Genomic DNA, 20,911 nt, shown 5'->3' on the forward strand with positions numbered 1-20,911 from the left:
AAAATTAAGATGGGGTTGATCCAATGGCCCCAATCAATATAGCCGTTAGAACTTAGAAGCTGTCTTCTTCCACTCCCTATAATTTTCATAGTCTCCCTAACAGCTTTCACCTACAATTACACCAAAATTCAACAAATTCATCAGCTAAAATTTCAAAAAAAACCAAAAAAAAAATCTTATTTTTCCACAGATTCATAATTACCTTATCAAATCTCCTTGATTCAAAACTCAATAGACACGACGACTTAAACTCCGAAACTAGATCTCTCTCAACAAATGACCACTCTCTAGTGCCTCGCCGTCTTCCTAGATGCCCAATCATCACTGCCCAAAAACTCAACCAAACAAGGAATCAAATTCCCCAACAAACTCCAACTCAAAACTCCTCCCTTCCCAACAACACTTCCAACCAAAGTCAACAAACCAGCCTTCCCTTAAAAAACTCTCATTCCTTAACAACTTCATCAACTTCATCACACATCTCTCCAACTGAACAACACCGGATCACTACAACTATCAATAGCTTTAGCAAGACATAAAGAACAGCCCATCTGCGGAATGCACTTCTTGTTCAACCGATATCGCTTCCATCAACGGTTTCAAGAAAGCGTAAAACGGAACTTTCAAATATGTAACACCATACTAGAAACTGCATTGATCAATGCAGATCGAACCGATGAATCAGAATCACGCAGTCTTTTTATTATATTACTAAGCATTTTCGTGACAAATGGTGCTAAGTCATTCCCATGCAGTTCGGACATGAAACCAAGTAGGCGTGCACATTGTTTACGTCTTGGAGATTTCGAGATGGATCGAGTGTAGTATATCTGATTAAGGTATATAGAATATGAGTCATGATGACTCAATGATTTAGCTATTGATTCAAGTTCAGTTATAGCTATAGTGTAAGTGTCACGATCAGATAGTTTGTTTCTACATGTTATAACTCTTTGTTTTAAATCACGAGTTTGATGAGTTGATCTAGACATTGATGAAGTGTGAAAATGTGTTAAGTTGGTTCTTAGTGTTTGAAAACAGGTTGTCTGAAATAGGTTTGCTACCCTTGCACACAAACAGGTTGTCTGAAAGAATGATGTAAGTGAAAGAAGTGAGTGTTTTTGGGCGGTTAATTAGTGTTTTTTCCGCTAATAGTGAGAGATTAGGACGCGTGTCACAAATAAACGGTTAGGATAAAACGTTATGGTGGCTGTTGATTTGAAAATAACTTTGATCTTAGCCGTTTATTTCAATCACGTGCAATACACGTGGAAGGGTAAATGTGCCATTTTAGAAAATATGGATGGATCACCGTCAATTTTGGCCCAATAGCTAATAAACGAACAATTGGTGACCAACTGCATATTACCCATTTATAATGTGGCCCAAAAGCTAAATACCCCAAACAAAAACAAACAATAAACAATAAACGGCGCAAGCTTTATAGCTTGGGGATAAACAATTCGCTCTTACACGCCTAGGAGCGAAGAGTCTTATAAGCACGTCTCCACCACATATCGTCATCTTTTAAACTATTGATTGATTTTAATTAATAAAATCTAGATAAAGATTTATCATATTCTCTCTCTAGATCATTCAATTATTTTCTTCACAAATTTTTCATTCTTTTTTTTTTAAATCTTTCACTTTTATTTGTTTCAACAACATGAAAAGTCACAAATTAATAAATGAGGTTTGCTTCCATGCACAGGCATTCCAATGCATTCCAATGTGCACTAATCTCAGCCCCACATCTGATTTTTGTTGAGAAATCCATGATCCAGTACAGACTTGTTAACCGGATAAACTGGTTTGGAAAAAAAACAAATATATGAAATACCAAATTTACCCAAAAACTAATTCAACCTAATAACCATCGTGGAAATTGGAAAGTCAAATAAATACATCGCTATTTACTTCGGGCTGGTTCGAATAAAAAAAAAACAGTTGGCTTCAAACTCTCATACTCTTTTGGGTTCATCTCCACTAAACCGAGTTCATCTCCATTGTTTCCCTTTTTCACTATCTTCTAAGAGAAATCCCTCGCATTTCAAACTCGGATTGGGCATCTCTCAAATACTCCTTCAAGACTCCTTTAGGTTTGGATATGAGTATTTAGTAATTTAGGCTTAGTTTAAGAAATTTTTCTATGGATTGATTAGTGAATTAATATCTAGTTTCAAAATATCTGTTATTTACATACTAGAATATGCCCCGTGTCTTGTGTCTTAAAGACACTCACCGGCATGCCTTCGGCACGTTTCACCTATGCATTAAAGGCCTTCGGCACTGGTTGCAATCATGTTTGGGCATGCATACAATACCTCCATGAGTAAATTCTAAGACAACGAATAGGATGACTTTACTCCAAGATGGTTGCATCGGTGAGTATTTAACACAATCGGTTTGATTGGTAGCCTTTGGAAAAGCTGGTTCCCGAAGTTCGATTCACCCCAACAAAGAATATTTAAAATTTTATGTTGTTGCAATAAACAAAACAAAGCAGAAAATGATGTTAGAGTGACTCGAACTGTTGACCTGTTGGACTTTGCGACACATTTAGTTAATAGCTGCCAACACGTATCTCGGGGAAAATAAGAGCACAGTAGCCGTTTGATGGTTCTAAATTCGATCTGGACCGTCCTTTATTATAGTTTTGTCCTGTAGCGAAAAAAAAAAACCCTATCTTATTAGATAGATGGTGGTGCTTGGTCTTCAATGGCAAACACAAGTTTTTTACATGTATATTTTGGTTCAATGGTTTGCTTTTCTTGCTTGTTTATGACTTTCACACATATATCATGGCTTCCTCTATATAAATGCACTGATGCCATCAGAATCCGCAATTAAATGTGCTAGGCGATAGTACTATCTACTAAGGCTAATGTTGCAATGATCGCTACTAGACTAGACGATGTCTTGGCAATGCCCTAACCCTGCTCTGTTGGCCAACAAAAGCATGTTAGATAAGAAACACTTGTTTTATTGATGAACTTGGCATGTTCAGAAATTTAAGTGTAGTAGTAGTTATCTTATTGCACTAAATTTGTTTGTAAACTCTTGAGATGTGCAGTAGACAAATGGCGGGATTGCAAAATTGAGTTAAAGTAGGTACCAGATTATAATCTAGAATATTTATGTGATTGTGCTAAAGTGTGTACAGTAATAATGTGATCAAGTGAAAAAGAGTTGAGAGATCTGAACCACGATGCTTCATGGCCAAAAATGCGAGGAAATAAATGAGCAAGTGGCTGAGAAAAAAGAATTATTAGTTAGAAATGTGATTCGGCATAGGCATACACAGGAGGGGGAGGGTGGACCAATTAAATAGTGTACTAGTTAAACTAATTTACTTTCATCCTGATAATACTGCTGGCATTGTTAGTCGATCCTATAATTTTAGTGGCACACATGACACATGCAAGAGCATAAACAATCCTTGAGACCAGAGAAACTAAATTGTCACTTTTTCTAGCATAAATGTAAAAAAAAAAATGATGTTGGAATAGTATTACCTCTTTTATAGTTCTGGAATGACATCTTGAAAGAACTATAGTACTATTCAACGTAATAACGAGAGAAGTAGTGATAGTTTATAAATTATAAGTAGATTCCTGGCCTGGCCGGATTGCCAATTATGAAGGTATTTTACTCCTTGAAAATTGAAATTGATCATATTTTCAATTCTAGGATTCAAGACATGTAAATATTGGGCTCCATAGGGGGAGTTTAATCACATATTGAACTTGCTTATCTTCTTATGTCACATAATAAGGAGAGTTTAATTTTACTGCTAGTTTCTTTTTACTTGTTTCCGTTGCTTAAATTATCGTTACGCATTACTCACCTTCACCTTTTGTCCCTTCATGACACAAAGGTGAATCTTTTAATTATTTATTTGTGAACCTAAAATGCTATTGTTTGTTTTATTTTTTATTTTAAAATGAAATTTTAACTTCAAATTAATGTTGCTTCACGTGTATACTCTTTATTTGTTGTTTATTTTATTTTGCACTTATAGTGCAAGAAGTAATGAATGCATATTTATATTATTACCATATTATAGTGATCAAGTGATGGTGGATATCTCTAATGAAGACAGAGATTGGGCTACAAATATGTGTAATGACGCATGTCCGTATGAGGAAAGTGATTCTTCAGACACCGAAATAAATATTGTGGAAGGTTCAACCAATGTGAGTTTGGAAGACGAAGATGAATCAGATGACCATAGTGTTAGTGAAATTGAAGGTTTTGAAGGACAGTCAAATGAAGCAGATGCAAGAAGTGAACAAACTAATGAGAATGATTTCGATCTATTCAGTGGTAAGTTGGGAGGGGAAGATCTAGATGAAAATGCAATCATGTTTTCAATGCGTTTTAAAACCAGCAACGAGGCATTTGAGTTCTACAACGAGTATGCCAAGGTTGTTGGGTTTAGTGTACGCAAGGGTGTTTACCGATTTCATAAAGATATCCCGGTTAAAAGAAATTTTGTGTGCTCGTGCCAAGGTGAGAGAGAGGTGAAATATTTGAATATGGAACACAAAAGGAAACAACGTGAGTTGTCTAGATGCAAGTGTCTTGCGATTTTTGAAGTGATTTTTGATATTAAATGCAATATGTGGGTTGTTAATAAGTTTGTTGCTGAACACACTCATCCACTTGTGCCTTATCCTAGTTCGATATTTGGTCGCTCACATAGAAAGATGGGCAGTGAATATGCGGCTTTGGCAAAGAGTCTAATTGATGTGGGCATTAGACAATGTCAAGTGATGGATTTCCTTGTTTATAGGGCTGGCCAGTTTTGTAAAGTTGGTTACATAAGAAAGGATTTATATAATTATATGACCAGGATGAGAAAAATTTACTATATGAATGGAGATGCTAGCACACTTGTTTCCTGCATGAAAAACAAATCGAAGATTGATCCAGAATTTTACTACTCATACGAGCTGAATGAACTTAGCCAATTGGTCAGATTGTTCTTGGCTGATTCGACGTCTCGTGCAGATTACAACTGTTTTGGTGATGTGTTATTGTTTGATTCAACATATCGGACAAATCAATACAAAATGTCAATTGTCGTATTTGCTGGAGTGAACAATCATAGACAAACTATTGTATTTGGTTTTGCAGTTATGACTAGTGAGTCATAGCAGTTTTACATTTGGGCGTTAGAGCGTTTTCTTACAGCGATGGGCGATAAGGCACCTAAGTCGGTCATAACAGATGGTGATCATGCAATTCGCAAGGCTATTAAAGCTACCTTACCTAGTGCTAGACATCGCTTATGTGCTTGGCACGTTCTGAAAAATTGTATTGACAATGTCCGTGTCTCTGGGTTTCAAAGGGACTTTTGTTCACTCATGTTTATGAAATGTTCAGAAGAAGAGTTTGACCAAATGTGGGAACATTTGTTAGAAGCACACCAGGTCCATGACCATGAGTGGGTGAAGAAGATATACAAAAAGAGGATGAGGTGGGCAGAGGCATATCTTCGAGGCGCATTCTTTGGTGGTTGTAGAACCAACCAACGTTGTGAAAGCATGAACTCTGTTATACGGCTTCATGTAAAGACTGGTTTAAAAATGGTTGAGCTCTATGGAAAAATGGAGCTAGCACTTGAGAAGATCCGGCACCGTGAGCACGAAGAAGAAGTTATTACTCTGACAACCAAGCCGGTAATTGTGACCCACCTGACTGAGTATGAAAATCAGGCAAACTCCATCTATACACGGGTGGCTTTTAATGTGTTTAAGATGCAATTGCAGCAAGAGGCATTGTACATTGTTGATTCAATGAAGGATCATCAAGGTGACAATATTCGTTACTACACTTTGCATCGTCATTTGTATAGGCACTGCAAGTCTATTGTGGAATACAATGTTGTTGATAAAAAAGCGAAGTGTTCTTGTGGTCTATTTGAGTCATTTGGTTTTCCATGCCGACACATCATTTCCGTCTTAAAAAATGAAGACGTCGCTGAAATACCCTCTAGTTGCATTTTATTGAGGTGGACGCGACATGTGAAAATAGTCATTCCTACCGTTATTTCCGGTTAATGTTCATAATGAAGCAACTTCTGCTATTTGTTATAGTGAGCTTATGGGGATTTGCAAGAATATTTGTTTGAAGGCCTCCAAAACTAAAGAAGCTAGTGAAGAGTTCAAAGATTTCCTACATTCTTATCTTATGTAAAAAGAGATCCCATCAACTGCTGAAGAAAATCCTCAAGTTCCCGTTGAGGAGCCATCAGATACTCACGGAGATGCGACCCACTTAGAACTGATACATGATCCACCCCAGGTAGCACCTAAGGGTCGACCAAAAAGACTTAAAGGACACAATGAGACAAGGAAGAAAAGTTGTGGCGAATGTGGTGTTGTTGGGCATACAAAACCCACGTGCCCAGAATTACATCGAGAAATTGGGGGTAACTAGTTATGTTCACCGCTTTAGTTTTTCCAATACAAGTATCTATATTATTGAAGAACTATAATTTTTAAATATGTTGCGTTGCTAGTACTTCTATTTTTTTAATAACTACAATGCTATGTGTGTGTAATAGGGCCAAGTACAAACTCAAAACGTGTGAGAAAATGTGCTCGATCAGCCGATTTGAGCGAAGAAGAGGAGATACATTCTATGAGTGGTAGGTACTGCCATTTGCTCAATTTTGGTTTCCAAAGCTCAATATAATTCTCAATTTTTGTTCTAATATAGGTGTGTATGGTTTTGTTGCTACGGAGAATTCTGATAAAAATAAAGGAAGATCTCGAATCAGCAAGTGTGGAAATTGTAGTGAAACAGGGCATACGAAGACTACGTGTACATGGCCTAAACCTCAATCACAAGGTAGGTACTACATATTGAGTAGTTATATTTGGAAGGTTACAATATCCTGAACTATGTATATACTTATTTAATATTAGTATTTTCAAAGTCTTAGTATTTAATTATTGAATTTATTGCTTGAATTCTTTTCAAACAGCTTCTTCTTCTAAGGTTCCAACAACTCCTCCACCTCTCAGGTAATTACATTTATCTTCTAGGATATATTTTCCCACCAATCGACCATATTTACTAAACGAATGTAAACTCGTATAGGCGTTAAGCGTGTTGTATTAGTTTTTGAGGTGGTGATGAGTGAGATTAGATGTTGTTGGGAAGGTTTTTTGGGGTGATCGGTAGTGGATATTAGCTGCAATCTCATGACCGTAAGTTGATCAGTTGTTTGTCAAAGTTGGCAGTTCTAGCTAATAGGCCTTGTATTGAGTTAGTGGGACAGAAGAAAGTGAATCATCGGTCTACCGCCTATAGAAGTGAAGAAGTACTCAATTGTGAAGAAAGACATTGTCCAGTTCTTGGTCATTGCTACTAGACGATGTCTTGGCAATGCCCTAACCCTCGCTCTGTTGGCAAAGCAAAAGCATGTTAGATAAGAAACACTTGTTTTATTGATGAACTTGGCCTGTTCAGAAATTTAAGTGTAGTAGTAGTTATCTTATTGCACTAAATTTGTTTGTAAACTCTTGAGATTTGAGACAAAAGAGGTTTGAGAATTTCACCATCATGTCATAATAACAATTCTGTTTTAGAAGAAGAAGAAAGAATGGGAGTGTTCACTTTTGTCCGCAAGAGTTCTCGGGAAAGTATGGAGTGGAAAGCAGATTCGGGAGATTTAGAAGCATCAACTTCATCAACTTTTGAGTTGCAGAGGAAACTTGTTCAAGCCGCTCTTTCTCCGACTCATCCGGTGGTGTTTCTTCTTCCTTTTCTCTTGTCACTCCTTCTTCCTGGCTGTCTTCGGGTTATTGTTGGCGGTGGTGGTGGTGGTGGCTTCATTGGAATGTTTTGTTTTAAGTCTTAGTTATGTGTAGATATTTAACCCTTCTTCAATAGTAGATCTAAAAAAAGTAGGTCCATGTAGCAAGATTACTCAAATTTAAGTCCACAAAAAGCCCAAAAATAAAAAAAAAAAAAAAAAAAAAAGAGAAAAGCCCGTGAATCCATATATTGAAAACGTTGACGAAGTTAAACTAACTCAATGTAAACAGACGCTTAGCTGAAAAAGAAACTGGCTGAGGTTATTTTGGAGGTTTTTGAAACTCCCAACCCCCGTTCAAGGTTCAAACCCCCACGCCTCTAGTGCGTTTTTCTTCATTTGTTTCAGCGACTTAACATTTTCGAGGTATACACGATCCATTTCTCGTTGCTTAGAAGTTTTAGCTTTTCATCCATTTCCCGTTGCTTAGAAGTTTTAGCTTTTCATGTTGCAACGCTTTTGTTTCCTACAGTCCGAAATGTTTGATTTGCTACAAAATCACTTTATGGATACATAATTTTATTTTTTAATCGGTGATGTCCTCTTTCTTGGGTAAGCTATCCTATATACATTTCTCGGATCAGTAGGCCAAATTGCTTGTTCAAGAAGGGTTAATAGACTTGTGATTTCTTTTTATTTCCCATTTTGTTTGTTGTATTACCAAGTTCAAGTATGTTAACATTTTAATTTTTTCTCATATTCTAAGCCATGCATCTCTCTCTTAATAAGTCCATTCTCACTTCAAAGAATAGCAACCATGGAGATGAGTGTCATAGTGACTGCATACAGACTAAAGTAAAAACTTAACTCAGCTATTAACGGCTTCACTTTGGTGTATTTGGAATCAGTATAATATTATGTGAGGGATATATAATATAGTTCGACTTGCAATTGCGGGACAAAAATTCGAGCAAGAACGTGATTGAGAATCATAGAGTTTCTATGGAGTCGCTAGGGGCCTCTTTCTCATCTTCCTCTTGTTCATCTTCATTCTCCTCGGTTGAGTGTAACAGATCTGTAGATGAATCTGTTGAGAGGGGATCAATGGGAAGTATAAGGTGTCCGTTGATCCTCCGAATGGCCTCACTAAACTTCAAGAGGCCTCAAGTATTTTCATGATACAAGAGAACCGCCAAGATCATCACCGTGATGAAGTTCGTAAAGAACTTCCTTTTCAGCATTCAAAGGACACCCCTCGGCTCTCTTATGATGGGCGTGAAATACCTCGCTCTTCTTTTGATTCCCGAGACACCTTCAAATCCAACACAAAACTCAGAGAGCTGCCAAGGCTTTCTTTGGATAGCAGGCAAAGTTCTATGAGAGGTTCTAAATCAGACTCCAAATCAAACTCATTTTTGGGGGATTTCCAAAACGGTGGTGGCAATTCGAATAGAACCTCAAATACACATCAAAGGTTGGAAAGTCACAAGCACAATCACAGTGTTGTGGCGAAATTGATGGGCTTGGAAGCTATCCCCAAATCCTTAGCAGCCAATGAAGGCTCAACGAGGCCGACTAGGACCTCTATCTACCCAGGTGGTAATCATGATTCTTTGTCAAAGTCATCAAGAACAACAAGTGATTGCAAGAAAAATTCAATCTCCCCCAGAAATTACCTTAAGGAGTCTGTTTCACCACGATTAAGAAATCCCGATGTTGTCACGAAACCATTGCCAAATTCACGGTTCCCTGTCGAGGCAGATGGATAGTAGTCATCTTGTCCGAAACGCCTTCGTGAGTCGTGATAGCCCTCCTAGGGGAACTAGTGGCTCATCTTCTATGTGCCTGAGATTGAGAAAAGGTTGAAGGAGCTTGAGTTCAAGCAATCGACAAAGATCTTAGAGCTCTTAAGCAGATCTTCGGACTTAATGCATGCCAAAGGGTCATTGGAAACCGAAAAGCAAGAAGATCAACGTTTTGTTTTCGGCGTAAACTATGACAATCTAAAGCAGAATATTCTTGATCGGAATGAAAGATCGGCACGACAAAGTCCGGTAAGTAGATATCATGTTTCTACCACCGCCAAGAGAAATAGTTCACCAAGGACATTCGAAGTCTCCAATTGTGATAATGAAACCAGCCGGACTTCGTTAAAAAGTCCGGCATCCTCGCTTCCTCTGTTATACCTATTGAAGGTATATCGGATCTTCAAAAACTTCGAGAGGGGAAATATGATTGAAAACAAGAAGAGCTCGGTTAACAATCGAATGGCTAAGTACTTGCCTTATAAGCTAAATCCCGAGAGCCCACGCCAAGCACCCTCTTAATTCCGCGATAGGAAAGCGAGTACGGGGAACCTAAGATCAACAAATAGTCCAAAGGTCTTCCACGGTTGCCAAGAGAAAACATGGTAAGCTTAGGAAGAAGCTCACGATCTGTAAGCCCAAGACTGCAAATGAAGAAACTTCGATTTGGAGAAGCGATCTCATCCTCCCACCCCCTACCTCAGATTTAACCAAGCCTAGAAAGTTTGGCGGGGAGTGAAGATTCGCAGCAACTGCTGGAAGGAAGGTCCTTGAGATTGCCGACGCGTCTCATGTAATAGCAGTTCCACCATTGAGGTTTAGAAATATTGGCCTATTTGATGTTCATGTATAGAAATTCGAAAGCAAAAATAGTGATTGTATTCTTGAATGTTGAGTTCAATAAGTAAATCAAGTATATTGATTCAAAAGAATATATCGTAATCTGATTTCTGTCCTTAAGAGTTGCTTTTTCTTCCATGAGGACGACACAATTTCAGAATTTTCAGTTCATTTTGGTTACATTAAACAGGCCAAAATCTGCTATTTAACAATGCTAAAAGTAGGTGTTAAAGTGCTGATTTGGCACAAAACTTGATGAGCCTCATACCATTGCAACTAACATAGATAAACACAGTTACTAGAAAAGCTTTTATCTTTGTCGAGGAATACAACTAGACCAGACTGCCCTATTTTATTCAAACAAGTGTGGATAATCAAAAATTTCGACAAACTACAATTTAATTCCATGATCGGAGATACCCTCGCAAGGCTTACATAAATTGATCTTTAGCTTGCTTTGCCAATACACCGATAACCACACCGTTACTACATCCACACAAATGTTCCAACTTTACTCTTTTTGATGGTTGGACATCCAAATGCATTTTCGGGGCATCTCTAATTTGTGCAGATTTTTTGAACACAGAACCATTGGCAACATTTGCGTTCTTCTTGACTTTGGGCAATGCATCAAAACCATTCCTTTTGGATTTGATGATTTGAGATAGAAGTGATCCCGCCAAGTACCTACAAATTACTTCAATAAGTTTAACTCAAAGCACTCCAACAAGCAGGTCTAATTGCATGATAATATAATCTAAGAGGTAGTTAAAGTAAAATCCATAACCACAAATCTAATTAACATGAATCAAAACATAAAGAACTACCTAAAATTAATTTGATAACAGAACGTGCACCCATTTGTTCTATTGCCTTTTTGCTTCTAGTGGGAGTACCGGTATATGTTTTACCATGAAAATCCAAAGTTGAGATGAACACTGGAATAAGACAATTTGACTGGGTAGTTGTATAAATAGGCATTTTCAAACCAATCTTCACAACAAATTCATTAAGGATGGATTTGCAATAGGTCATATCCTGCAAGAGTGACAAAAACAAATAAAAATATATAACCTAAGAGGAAAAAGTAGAACAAAGTTTAACATAATAGTAAAATAACACACACAAACACACACATACATGCAACACACCTCATCTATTATTGGACATCCTTTGTCTTTGACCTTCTTCAATATAGATTCCAGAGCAACTTTAGCAGCATTCTATTCTGCCTCTTTCTTATGTAGAAATGTCTCAACTGACATATAATTTCCCCCATCAACAGAAACAGAAGATCTAAATTGTGGCACAGTTCCAAAGCATTCAGTAGTATAGGTTGGAAGTGGCAATTTGGATTTCTGAGCATACTCTTGCAATCGGTTCTTATGCATCATGACTTCAATTAGACCATGGGGTGTTCCCAATTAGACAAAAAAATAAAATCCATGTCAACAACTTTTTTGCACTGAGTTAAAAAGTGCAAAAATAAAATTTTAAGTCCGAAGGGAAAAAGCAAAAAACCATTCCGCAGATTTAATCTCTGATACTCATTGTCAGACAAAAAACCATTCCGCAGATTTAATCTATGATACTCATTGTCAGATGTAATGTAATAGGTGAGTTTAAAACCTAATCAGATTATGTCTTTGCATTAATAGGCCATAATTATCCTCAATGATATTTGGTAACTATATAACTCATATATATGAACATGCAAACTATAAACTATAATAGTCAGAGTTTGTATACATGAACCACCTCAAACACAACCAAACTTAACGAAAAAAATCATAAGCTAATCTATCTTATCAAAACAAATATATCTTTCTATGACAGTCAGTCTCATTTAAATCGAAAACCTTGAATTGTAAATAGAATCAAATCTTAGTTAAACGATGAAACCTTCAGAAGAAATCGAAGTGAATGCTGTGAGAGAGAAAAAGTACCTATCAAAGAACTCGTGCCTGCGATTGAGGATGAGAATGAAGAGTGATTTCGTTTTTTTTGTTTTGAGAAATCAGGAATACTCAAATGGACTCTAAGAGATAAACAAGGTAACTGATGAGCTAAACCAAATCTAATCAGTTAGCATTAGATTCGGAGGTTGACAAGGGTTGACAAGGTAAACCGAATCTAAATAGGGTTGACAAGGTAATCAATCTTAAAAAAAAAGAAACTACTGAGGTTATTTCAGAACTCCCAAACCACCCCAACAACAAGGTTCAAACCCCACGTCTCTAGTAGTTTTCTTAAATTGTTTGCTCTACAACGCTCATTACCCTTAGAGGTGACACTTTTATTAGCATTGGTTCATTAAAGGATATCAGTGGACTTCACATTTCCGAGGTATAGACCCATTTCCCGTTGCTTAGAAGTTTTTAGTCTGTCATTTTATTTTTCTTTTTGTTCCTTGGTTTTGTTACTTAGTTTCATTTATGTCTCCCGGTAGTAATTATTGTTTTGTTAGGATAATACCCGTACCTTCTTCCCGAGAAGTAATAGAAGTTCGATTGTTTTCTAAATTTTGCTATGTTAGTTCTCATATATTAGATATCTTGCACCGTCTCGTTTTATGAGTCAAAATGAACATTTAAAGAATGTTAAGGGTCAATTGTTATGCTCAACTAGAGTTATCAATATGTCGTTGAAGCCTCAAATATTAATGCTTATTTATTTAGTTTTGATTTTCAGATACCAATGGAAAAACTACATAAGGAGGTGGTTGGCGTGAAGCTAGATTTAAGTGCAATGAAATCGTATCTTGATGAGAGTTTTAAAGGTTTAGAGTCCCATGCCAACCAAATTGAGGATAGAGTTAAGTTGGAAATGTCAGCAAAGAAATGGGAGAATGATCCTGAGATGAGACGTTTCGAAGCAACTTTAGTGGAACTAGAGAATACTCCTGCGCCAATTATTAGATATAAAGATGCTTTACCTATCACTCCTGAGCTGATGAAGGAGACAATGAAAGCAAAACGGAAGGTAAAATCATGTTATGCTAAGGATTTTATGATTAAGTAGAAACTATAGTAATGAAAAGAAAAATAGTTGCATAGTGAGATGTTGTTGTACCCTTGAAATGGTGTGTGCTAGAGATTCTTTAGACAATACCCCCATTGTAACAACGAAAAAGGTGCATTCACATAATACTCATTTTACTTGTTATAAGTACGAAGATAATCATTTGTTATTGTTTTAGGTTGAGTTTGGTAAGGATATTAGTGATTTCTCCTTCTATCGCTATCTGGATTACTTCCCAGACATTCTACAACCTTTAATTTTGGATATTGAAGATCCAAAGGGTGACGGCAACTGTGGATTTAGGGCCTTGGCCATGGCATTGGGGTATGACAAGGAGGGTCGGGTCCAAACGAAGTTAATCTGATTTCGTGAGAGCGCTTGCAAGTAAGTAAGAAGAGTACATACGGATGTTCGGTCATGAAAACGTGACTCGTTGTGAGGGAAGTCTATTACACTTTAAGGGTGATGCTCCTGAAGAGAAATGGATGTTGCTACCTGAACATGAGTATCTTGCAGCGTCAAAGTATAGCGTTGCGATTGTGTATTTCTCAATGGCAGGTTGTCACACTTTTCTGCCGTTAAAGTCAGCATTCAATGAGAATGACTATAAAGTCATTGGTATTGGGCGTGTTCCAAACCACTTTTTAAAGTTGAATTTGGAAGCAAATTGTCCAATGTCAAAGATCGCGACGTTTTGGGAAAAACATCATCGTGAAATCGCAAATGAGTGGAAATCATATTTCATGTCTCACTTTGATGCATTTCCACTTGTCTCTTGTAGAGATGATCATTTGGGCGACCATGTGATTTCCGAAAGTGATTCAGACCGACTTGGTAGGAGGCTCCTACATTATCGCGATATTTAAAATTTTCTTTTTTTTCATTCTACTTTTGCGATCTAACTTTATGACTTCTTTACACTTATTTTGAACTAATATGGTTTTGTGTAAACATGTAGGAAGATATTTCATATATTATTTTAGGCCATCTCGTAGAAAGGATGGTTCGTCATCCCAAATGACGTGACAAGCATTCTCTTATTGATATTTTCAGTTAGTATTAAGAAAATGTTTTTCGTTATTGAGTAGAAGTGTATGCTTTTGTTTTCTCGGATTAGACTATTGACAAACATTCTCTTGTTGATGTTGTCAGTTAGTGCAACAACATTGAATTTTCTATCTGGTTGTTATTGTGATGTACTTAAGTTAAAATTTTATTATTTCTTATGCCTAAGTTGATATCCTATCAAGTTCTAAATTGATGGTGGTCAAATAATGGTTTTGATAATGAGGGAAGGATATGGTACGGACGTACGGTGCTAGTGCTCCAAGTTTGTCATAACTGTGTTTTACATTGGGTGCAGATAAGTTTCTTTCTTTATTCATTTTTGTGTTTCAATTGCTATTCTGGGGCAAGTGTTTTCCTTCAACTCAATTTGGTCATTTAAATGATCTCTTGTTGCATATGTTGTTGATTTAGTCTGGTCTTTGTATATGGTTATGCTGATGTTACTTTGTAGTCTTGTACTGTAGTGATGTTACATTGGGCTACAGAGCTGTTTCAAAAAAGAACATCATTGATATTACTATCTTGCTCATCACGTTCCTATTAGTGATATGGTGACGACAAGTGTGGAATCTGCAATCAGCCAGGGCATACAAAGCCCACATACCCAGATTTACATCCAAAAGTTGGGGGTAAGTGGTTACATTTACTATCGCATAAATTTTTCCGATACAAGTAACCATATTGCTGAAGAGTTCATATTTGTAAATGTGTTGCACTGGTATAAATTTTGTTTCTTAGTAAGGAAAATGTTATTTGTGTGAATTAGGTTCAAGTGTGGAATCTGCAGTCAACCAGGTCATACTAAGCGTTGGTGTACATCGTTGAATCCTCAAGCACAAGGTTAGTCGCTTCTTTCCAATAATGCTGTTAGGGGATGTAGTTTATCACCGTTGCATCAAGGTTTCTTTTCTCTTTTATGAATCTCTCCCCGGTCATTAACAAAACAAAAATGGTGTGCAACTATTTCTGTGAATAGCTATGCGTGAGCACTTGGAGTGCTAGCCAAGAACTTGGTTATGGTGTTCCCATTGGCGAGACTTTCTACCCAGACACACTTTCTTAAAATGTTGCCAAGTGTGAAACTTCAGTGTTTTCTGAGAATACCGAATAATAAATTTTATTTTGCTTTATTTTGTTTTATGCCCCTGTATTTCAATGTTAATGTCTCGAACTCTGATTGCTCTGTATCACATGTCTTTCTCTTCCTATTCATGGAATCAAAATCAATATTCAAATTTGGTGTTTTTATTTTTAGGTCTTGGGGCTGTATGGAACAAAGCAAAGGTTGAAGCAGGTTCCATTGTGGCTGTATTTGGTCTTGGCACCGTTGGTCTTGCAAGAAGTCAAAACACTTGTTTCATATTACCTTCTAATACTACACAGGCTATAGTTAGTGTTATTTATTCTTTATTTCTTTGTTTGTTTTAATCCAATAGGTTGCGAGAAGGTGCAAAAAAGCGGTGGTGCTTCACGTATCATTGGTGTTGACATTGACAATGACAAAAGTCCGATATTGGTACATCACTACATCTATGACTCTATTTTATCACATTTATCACTGCTTGAAATAATATTCATCCGGAGCTTGATCTGAATAAAAATCCGACTATGATCGTGTCTTTGCAATGAATTTGGCCACCCCTAGAATGCTCATATAACGTAATTGAATACATGCTTTTCAATTTTCAGCTACCTCAACCTGAACATATTTCATTCACAAGACCGTAAACTAGGAGGGAATCTTTGTGTATTGCAGATTACCTTCCTTGTTCACAATCCACAAATATCTTACTTCTTGAACTGTTAAATATCTCCTAACCTCGTTTACACTCGCTACTTTCGGGGTAATTTTAGACACATTATAGAAAGTGAACTGGAGCTGATAATTGAGTACAATGGCTGAGTTGTTCAACATGGTCTGTTTGGTACAGAGATCATTGCATACTTTTATGTTTTTGGAAGGGATTGACGCCCTTCCCTTAACAAAAAACTTATTGCTCCTTTTTGGAAACAAATAAGTTTCCATAAGATGGTTATGGTGGATGACTCGCCCTAGGTTGAACCTTTTGTTTGTTTGTTTGTTTGTTTGTTTGTTTGTTTGTTTTGTTTTGTTTTTTTCAATCCGTAAAGTGAATAATTCCAGTAAAAAAAAACCTTTTATGATTTAAAACGAATAGGATAGGTGGTTGTTACAACAAAAGTAGGTCGAGATTCAAGAAAACCTACGAGTACAACAAAAGTAGGAAAATTGAATATCAGGTGCCTACCTCTGAAGAATGACTATAATGAATAGGATAGGTGTTTTGTTACTTAACGACTCTGTCTCAAAAAACAAGCCCAGACTAAGTGGCGCATTGTGTTGGGGTTGTTGAGTTATGTTGAGCTTTCAATTTTCATTGGTTTCATCGTTGGATTTGTACTAGGTGTTTTATACAAATACAACTTCCATATAATTGAGTGTGTTGCTCATGTGTTAACTTCCATGTAATTGAGGGTGTTGCTCATGTGTTTGCACTTTTGGAATGAGTTTGATGAACTCGTTTTTTCACTTTTTGTTTTGGAACTTGCTTTTTTTAAGTTAAAAATGTAGGTAAATAGATTATTCATGGGAGGGAATACAAACGAACTTGGATAATGTTTTCTCTATATTACAGTGTCCGCATTGTATGCTTTATTGAGTGCTGATAAGAATTGCGATAGGATCTGGTCTTAAGTAATGATACCAATTTGTTGCAACTATTTCCATGTGCAGGAGCCTTTTGTTCTTGTCCCAAGGACACTATCTTGGAGGCTCGAAAGTCTTACTTGGTAATCGACTTGTTAAAACAGGTTGCCGTGAGCAAATTTTATCTCGTTTTTCATTATTTCCATTTATCTAACTCCCCTTTACTGTCTTTTGGTATCTTCATATGTCAGAAATCACCCTGTTTTGATCCATTGCAAACGCGGCAAGGTATGTCCTATTATCATTGTTGGTAGTTATTCTTATTTTTAAGAAGAATATGGTTTCCTTTTTTACCGAATATAAAACAAGTTCATAACCGACTATGTCTTTTACTTTCCTAGGATGAGCACAAGTGTTAATTGCTGTAGGAGTGGCTTTTGGTAATTTCCTCGAGGAGCTAAAGCAAGCAAGGAAGGCTTTTGAATTAGATGAAGAGAAGCTAACTACTACAGCAGATTGAGATTGGAAATTTAGATTCGATTCCTACTCTTGGAGCTCTGTTATGTGCTGACTCATATGTTGATACTTCTTATTTTCAGCATTGTAATTAAGAATATCTAGACATATGTACAAGTGTAATTGCTTCTGTGTATTTTTACCCAGACTTGTTTTTTAACATTGAACAAGTTTCTCTCCAAATTGAGCCTCTGAAATTTTTTATGCTTGCTTTGGAACAAATTGTTGAATATAAGCACACCATCTATGATTCTGCTGAAAACTTATCGCAGGAATTCTTTACCGATCCTTGAAAAGATATCTGGAGAAAAAGAATTGTGAACAGCTCATGCAGGAATTCTTATGAAGTTCGAGTAGCAAGATCTCTCTTTCAATTACAGTGTTCAAGCCTACACTTCTTTGTTCAAGTACCATACTAAAATGAAACACTCCAACTTTAAGAGCTCCATTGTAGCACTACTCATTGGATTGTGCTCTGTCCAGGCACTTTTAAGATACATTTTTTCCTCATTATCACTCTTGCCTTTTCCACTTGATCCCATTTACCTAGTTCAGCATAAATATTGGATAGTAATACATAGTTGCCAGAATTCCACGGCTCGAGATGTATTAGTTTCTTGACTGCGATTACGCAAGTTCTAGATGTCCATGTACTTTCGGCAAGCACCGAAAGCAATTGCACCCCATATAGCAGCATTTGGCATCATTGGCATTCCTTTAATTAACTCTAGAGCCTCCTTTACACACCCGGTCGACCAAGAAGATCAACCATGCATCCATAGTGCTTTCGAAGTCCGGGTTTGATTTTGTACTTCTCTGTCATAAAAAATAACAATTCTAGGCCCTTTGGCACCATTCCTGTGTGGGCACAACACGCAAGAGCACCTACAAATGTTGCATCATTAGGATCCACACTCATCCTCTCAAACATTTCTAACCCAAGCTTGCCCTGTCCATTATAAGTCGGGACGAGATCATGGTATTCCATGATACCACACTTTTCTTAGGCATCTTGTCGAAAGTTCTCCAAGCCATCTCCAAATCACCACACCTGTGATAAAAATCAAGAAGTGAGTTCGTCCAAAAATTGTCCGATTAATCCCGATTAACCCCGACTGATTACACCTACTAAGCTTCTTTTTCATTGTTGGGATAAAGGTCTACTTCTTCACATTTACCACACATGTAAGCATTGATATATAATTCTGTGTACGTGCTAAAGCGTTACACATGTTAATACACGACTGTTGGTTCAAGTACACAATAAAATAACCTTAGCAAAAATATTCATTCAATATTGTTACACTTGCAATAAACTAGACAATGATATACTCTATTTTTCTTAATTTATATGTCTAATTATCAAATAATTAATCAAGTCGTGGAAATAAATAAATAAATAAAATATATTATATTATATATATAAAAAAAAAAAATAGCCAAATAAATGATATACTACGCTCACGCCCCACTGCAATGCAGTATACTAGTTAGAAGTGGATCTAGATGGATTCGAACCATCAGCCTCTCAAATAATGAGCGCTCTTACCCTTTTGAGCTTATGGATCTATTGACAAAGACAAACATTCACCATATGATAAGTAACAAGTTCATATATCATAAGTCATTATTGATCGATATACATACAAAGGGTACATGAAAATCAATTTAAGGGTGATTTGATGAGGGAAAAGGTAGGAGATTCACTTTAAAAGGTTCAAGATAGATATAAGTTATAACATTGCAGCAAGTGAAAATAGACTTCATCAAGGTATGCTTGTATCGCTCACTTTTCAGGGTAATTAGATTGCTCATGTATTCCAAGAGCTTTAGTTTATCCGAGCTTTATTTCGAAGTAAGTAATGCAATTCAAAGTCCTGAAGGAACATTGTTATGTTCCCACCAAATCGAGGAAATAACTTGACACACAGGCAGTTCTTTGTATTGTGCTCTAAAAAACTGAATGTGGGAAAATAACACGCTAAAATGTAGAAAGAGGCATCGCTTCCTTGAACTTTTGAACAGGACTACCCTGCCTTAAAGCATTTTTGTTCAGAGATAGTAGACAATTTGGGGTTATTCAGCACACGGCAGGTCAAAATATGCAAGCTGAGATGCTATTAAACTATTATGCAGAAAGGGGATGGAATAATTGAATCAAGCATATCAAACATCAATTTTTCATCATGACTACTGGCTTGTTGCATATATAACAGAATAGAATAGTACTTGCAATCATAAGTGTTGCATCTCTGTGTAATAAAATGACGTTACATTAAAAAAAAACCATATGCAAGCCAAAATATAACAACTTGTTGAAAATATTAAATATTTCATTAGAACGGTACACAAAGTTAGGAGAAGCCAACCCTTCTATGTATCGTAGTATGGCCAATGATTGGTTGGTTTGCCTCATTTTCATGATCTGGAAGAAGCCTCAAGTCAGTTAAGAAAGGGGTCCGAAGGACCCTACGTGGAACATCGAGGCCACCTTACACGCCAAATATATCGGTATATTCAATTTTATCTAGTTCAACCAACTTCCTCTTGGATGTTGGATGGGCATAGCTTTCCTCGATTCGCGACAAATCTGTAAATAACGAAACAAATTCTAAGGTAAGATCATATCTTTTTCGGCACACCCGGTTTAAAGACTGCATGTCTATGTTGGAACACGGACCGGTCGCGACGATAGCTTCTTAAAAGCAAAAAACTGAAGTAGTTTAAATGATAAGTGTGTAAATAAAAAAAATGAAATCAGAACACGGCTATGAAACCTAAGTGGCATTCTATACATAGTTTCGGAACGAGGACTTTTATCACTCTAACTTTTTACTATAAACATCTCCTTCACAGATAGAACAACTTTCATTCTGATTGTTGTTACCTTAGCTTCGTGAAAAGAACCATTATACCGCTCACCTAGTGACAAGTCCGATGCCCCGAGCCCCAAGGGCCAAAGCAAAGAACATAACCACGCCCATCCACAATACCACCTGCGGCAATGATGGGTATATCTTGACCAGCAATGAGATCAACTACTTTTGGCAATAGCGACGTCAATCCATCCTGAAAAAACAATTAGAATCAATGCTAAAGAGGTGAATAATTTTCCTACATACATCGTAAATTAAAAACATCAAAAGTTAAACACATTGTGTCACTTAGTATCCATGAATCGTGATAATTTTTATGTAACATGGCAAACATATTGTTAAACCTCTTACA

General features: G+C 36.7%; 2 protein-coding genes and 1 long non-coding RNA gene across 3 annotated transcripts; all 3 read left to right on the top strand.

Annotated features, from left to right (window-relative positions):
- The first annotated feature begins 4,076 nt into the window (after positions 1-4,076).
- LOC147479220 (protein FAR1-RELATED SEQUENCE 5-like) lies at positions 4,077-5,159 on the top strand. Its single transcript, XM_086576418.1, has one exon. It carries the CDS (start codon positions 4,077-4,079, stop codon positions 5,157-5,159), a length of 1,083 nt encoding a protein of 360 aa, XP_086432544.1.
- Positions 5,160-5,198: 39 nt separating this feature from the next.
- LOC147479221 (protein FAR1-RELATED SEQUENCE 5-like) lies at positions 5,199-6,136 on the top strand. Its single transcript, XM_086576419.1, has 2 exons — positions 5,199-5,817; positions 6,102-6,136. The coding sequence occupies exons 1-2, from the start codon at positions 5,199-5,201 to the stop codon at positions 6,134-6,136; spliced, it is 654 nt and encodes a 217-aa protein (XP_086432545.1).
- Positions 6,137-12,633: 6,497 nt separating this feature from the next.
- On the top strand, positions 12,634-13,750 carry LOC147479222 (uncharacterized). Its single transcript, XR_015203512.1, has 3 exons — positions 12,634-12,759; positions 13,092-13,395; positions 13,613-13,750. It is a non-coding gene; the product is annotated as an uncharacterized LOC147479222 (long non-coding RNA).
- Positions 13,751-20,911: the final 7,161 nt, after the last annotated feature.

This window comes from Coptis chinensis, chromosome 8 (assembly GCF_015680905.1).
Source record: "Coptis chinensis isolate HL-2020 chromosome 8, ASM1568090v1, whole genome shotgun sequence".
Lineage (NCBI taxonomy): Eukaryota > Viridiplantae > Streptophyta > Magnoliopsida > Ranunculales > Ranunculaceae > Coptis > Coptis chinensis.

Excerpts from the sequence above, each read along its gene's own strand:
- LOC147479220 (XM_086576418.1), top strand. The coding sequence starts at position 4,077 with ATGGTGGATATCTCTAATGAAGACAGAGATTGGGCTACAAATATGTGT.
- LOC147479221 (XM_086576419.1), top strand. The coding sequence starts at position 5,199 with ATGGGCGATAAGGCACCTAAGTCGGTCATAACAGATGGTGATCATGCA. Across the intron at positions 5,818-6,101 it reads TTCAATGAAGGATCATCAAG|TGAGCTTATGGGGATTTGCA; the intron begins GTGACAATATTC and ends TATTTGTTATAG.